The 4655-nt window shown below is 30.8% G+C and overlaps 1 protein-coding gene across 1 annotated transcript; it reads left to right on the top strand.

The window, feature by feature from the left end:
- Positions 1–1051: 1051 nt before the first annotated feature.
- LOC107159032 (olfactory receptor 4P4-like) lies at positions 1052–1987 on the top strand. The gene has a single exon (XM_015505563.1). It carries the CDS (start codon positions 1052–1054, stop codon positions 1985–1987), a length of 936 nt encoding a protein of 311 aa, XP_015361049.1.
- Positions 1988–4655: the final 2668 nt, after the last annotated feature.

Here is a 4655-nt window from a genome sequence, read left to right as displayed (position 1 = left end):
CACTAAAGAGGAGAGAAAGAAAGAAAGAATGAGTGAATAAATTATAACAGTGTTATGATTTGTTTTAATAAATATCCTAAAATAATCAATCTCTCAATAGTCTATATTACTATTATTTACCAACAGAATATCAATATTGAAGTTTACCTGATCAAATTCATTAAATTTGCGTTGTGCTAACACTGTGCTATTTCTTAATTTATTTCTTCACTGGAGTATGTGTGTGCATCCCAACTTATTAGCTGCTGAACTATTCACTTAAAGAGGAAAGAATATAGGAGACAAATAGCTATGGGTCATCAACTTTGCAGGACACTCAGGTATTCGACAACACTTCATGGATCCATCATTGTATTTCTGATCATGTAATGCTGTCTCAGTGGTACACATAAGGAAAACAAGGCTTGGAGAGCATGACAATTAGCTCAAGGATCACATTAATCAGCTCATTTTACTTTCTTCTGGTGTGTACCCTTCTATGCTGCCACTGTCCTTACTTCTTATTCAGTGATTGCTTAATAACCTTTATTTTATTGTTTTAATTTTCTTCAGAGCTTTCTTTGCTATGACCATTGGCAAGAAAATTAATTTGTTTTAATTATTATAATTATTCTCACTTGAATATTCCATTTCCCTTTTTAAATTTATGCTAAGAGAAATATTCATATCATTTAAATTTTTTTCTTGTCTTAGAAGATTTCAGATTTTATTTTATCTAATTATATGAATGACTGTAATGTTTTTAATTTTCAAAATAAGATTCATTATTTTAAAAGTAAAACTGAGAAAAATACATAATTATTTCTGCTAGCCAATAATAAATCTATACAAAATTAAGTCTATAAAAATGACATATAATAAATAAGAAACACCAATTGTTTATAAATATACAGTACTTAATGTTATGATTCTGTTCATGTTAATTTAATTTTTAGTACATTTTGTAGTATGGAAATCAGGTTGTTCATTTTTCACTTAAATTTCTTTTTTTTTTCTTTCTTTCTTTCAGATATTAAATTTATTTGTGCAAAACATATACCCAACTTAATATATGGAAATCCAGAGAAACATCTCAGAATTCATTCTTCTGGGACTTTCTGATGACAGGAACGTGCAAATATTTTGCTTTGTGCTTTTTTTACTCTGCTTTATTGCCCTGCTGGTAGGAAACTTTGTGGTTCTCATATCCATTCTATGCAGCCCTCTTTTCCACCAACCCATGTACTATTTCCTTAGCCAGTTATCAATTATGGATATCAGCTATACCTCCAGTGTTACACCCAAATTGATCTGTGACCTGCTAGAGGGGACTCAAACCATTTCCTATGGTTATTGCATGGTACAGGTCTTTACCATGCACTTCTTTGGCAGCAGTGAGATCTTCATTATTACAGCCATGGCCATTGATCGCTATGTTGCCATCTGCAAACCTCTCCACTATATGATTATCATGAACAGGACCAAATGCAACTTCCTAATTTTAGCTGCCTGGGCTGGTGGGGTTGCCCATGCTTTCCTTCAATTATGCATGACAATGCAGTTGCCCTTCTGTGGTCCAAATGAAATTGATCATTACTTTTGTGATATTTTTCCTTTGTTAAAAATTGCCTGTACTGATACCTATGTGGATGGTATCTTTGTGATTGTTGGTTCAGGCGTGATACTATTAGTTATATTTCTTATTTTATTTCTGTCTTATGCCATCATATTATTCAATTTAAGAAATCACTCAGCTGAAGGAAGACGCAAAGCCCTCTCTACCTGTGCATCTCATAACTCAGTGGTAGTCTTATTTTTTGGGCCTGCAATATTTTCCTACCTTAGACCTCCTACTGCTTTCTCTGAGGATAAAGTGGTCGCATTATTTTACACAATCATTGCTCCCATGTTCAATCCCTTGATATATACTTTGAGAAATACTGAGATGAAAAATGCCATGAGAAAAGTTTGGTTTCATAATCTGTTCTCAAAGGAAACACAGAGTTAATTGAAAGATTATCAGCTATTCACTTATAAAATAAAAAGGACTAGATGTAAATTAAGCAGCTAGAAACTCTGTCAAAGATCTTTAACACAATGAATGACATCATTAGGATGTAGACATGTAAATAAGTACTGAAATATTAATCAAACCTAATGAAAATGTTAAAATTTAAATTTTGTGGTTTTTTGAGATGACACAGCTATAGTTACTTGCTCAAAAAATCATCTGAACTAAAACAAGTTAGGTGGTTCTTGAGCAATAAGTTATATTATACAAATGTTTAAAATGATAATTTTCTTTTAAAGATATGGGCATTGGTGTTGGAACATAAAATGGTAGTAGGGAAATTGAGACATGATTGAAATGCTCTCTTTTAGTTTCTGATAGGACATTCACATTCACATCATATAGACGCAATCAGAAATCACTTGGGCAACAACAAAATCAGCCAAGTAGATTATGTTATGAAGTGGATCTATGGGTTCCAATTTCCTGAATTTCCATTGAAAGCATAAGGATAACTAGTGAAAGGAAGAAGGCAATAATTGTGAATGCTGAAAATACTGTTACTGACTAGCATGTATTATCCCAAATGTTATAGCATTTCCCATAAATCCTAAAGAACTTTATTATAAAATGTGTTATCCTGCCCATTTATGGTTAAATTAGATAAACAAATGGCTAGGCATTGGGTCTCATCCAAAGAACTATCCTGATACCATGAAAGAAAAAAAATTGCTTAGAAACACACAAATTAATTTTTAAAAAAGCAACATGAAAATTATCTTGTGATTGCATAATTATATTTAAAATATTCAACTTTATAATTCTCCCAAACTGAAAGAATCAAATTTGTCTTTCATTAATTATATGGACAAACCACCTCCAAAACAAAAACAAAAACACTGATATAAACCGGCACTGGATGATTATTCAATAATAATATGCAATGGGTCAAGGCATTAAAATAGATGGAGGAAACTTACATGCATATTGTTAGTCAATGAAATTAATTTCGAAGGGCTCTGCCTGTGTAAAGTGTATATAGGAAATCTCTGTACCTTCAATTGAATTTGGTGCTGAAAAATACATTTCTGTTAAAAAAAGTTATGCCCCAATAGATTAAGCAAATCATCCTGCAAATATAAAGAGATTTCTGAGAGATTTTTCTAGAGAAACCAGAAGAAAATTTCATCAAAGTTGTTTCTGCATCCTAAATAGTATTGAAACAATGTTGTTTTTTAGGAAAATAAGCAGATATTATGGAGAAGGGTTTATATTAAATGATTATATGAAATAGTAAGATAATTGAGATTCTGAGGACTGTTAGAACACACTGCAATAGTTTAAAACCATCCTTGAAACATTGTAACATAAGGACAAAGAACAGATAAAAGAAAGGAGTTAAAATATTATGTAAGTCTTATAAAGAAATTTTACAAACTGCCACTTTAGTTACTAAATATGATAAAATTTTATGTTCTGAAAAGTCATAAAAACACATTTTTTCATCCAAAGGTTGATAAAGAGTATACTGAAATGAATTACATGATTACCAATTTGGATTTAATTGTTTACAAAAGAAAAAATTGTTCTTTCATATTTAAGAAAGCCAGAAAAAAAAAAAAAAAAAAAAAAAAAAACATCATGTGCATTTTTTTCCTGAAAAAAAATTAAAATGTTTTTAAGAAGTATTTTATGTTTGACTGTGTATGCTATTCTCACAAATTTAGAGCCTTCACCTATGTCATTAGCAATTATGCATTAATAGTTAAATAGTGATGTCTGAATGGTCAAAACTTTAAGTTCAACCTCCATGTACCTATCAGAGAAAGAAATCTATTTACATCTCAGTTTCCACTAATGACTTTTTACTTATTTATTTCTGCATTAAGGAATTACTAACGTTATAATTATCTGTTTCTTGCATGTCTTGTAAATCTCAACCTGTCTTAGCTTTGTGACTTGGTTCTCAATTCCCAGTTGTCTTTCCTGATCCAGGCACTTGTCCTTTTTCCAGAAGAAGGGCTGCCTTTGCATCTATACTGATCCCTTGATTGAGTCACTCCTGCTACAGAGCTAGTGTGAAATCCAGAGGAGTAATAGATCTCCTTAGTGCCAGGCCCTGCTGTGCTTATATTTCACCTATGGGAATCTTACATATCCATTAATGTTTTATTCTCCCTGAAATCATATAATCTTGTGGAATATTAGAAAGAAAATTCTGCTCATTCTAGAACAAATTAGCTCTAGCAACAATCCATGTAATTTATTATCATTTACTTTTAAAAATATATTTTTATTTTTTTAAGTTGTAGATGAACACAATAATTTTATTTATTTTTATGTGGTGCCATGGATTGAAGCAAGTGCCTCACACATGATAGGCAAGAACTCTACCACTGAGCCAGAACCCCAGTCTTATTATCATTTATTTTGAACATAAGGAGCCATAAAATCTTATTAACAGCATATAATTAAAATTTGTATCATGTGCACATTCAAAGTTACAGAATTGAGATTATCCAATGGCTAATTATTTAAAAATTTTATGTTTCTGTTTATATTTTATGTATTTATTTATTTTCCATTCTTTAATATAGTATCTGACAGCTCTAATATATCTGACAAATAAATTTAAAATAAATTGACCTGTATTGCTCAGGACATG

The sequence above is a fragment of the Marmota marmota genome, unplaced genomic scaffold, assembly GCF_001458135.2.
Source record: "Marmota marmota marmota unplaced genomic scaffold, marMar, whole genome shotgun sequence".
NCBI lineage: Eukaryota > Metazoa > Chordata > Mammalia > Rodentia > Sciuridae > Marmota > Marmota marmota.
The sequence above is the reverse complement of the archived record's forward strand: the minus strand, read 5'-3'. Positions and strand labels throughout refer to the sequence as shown.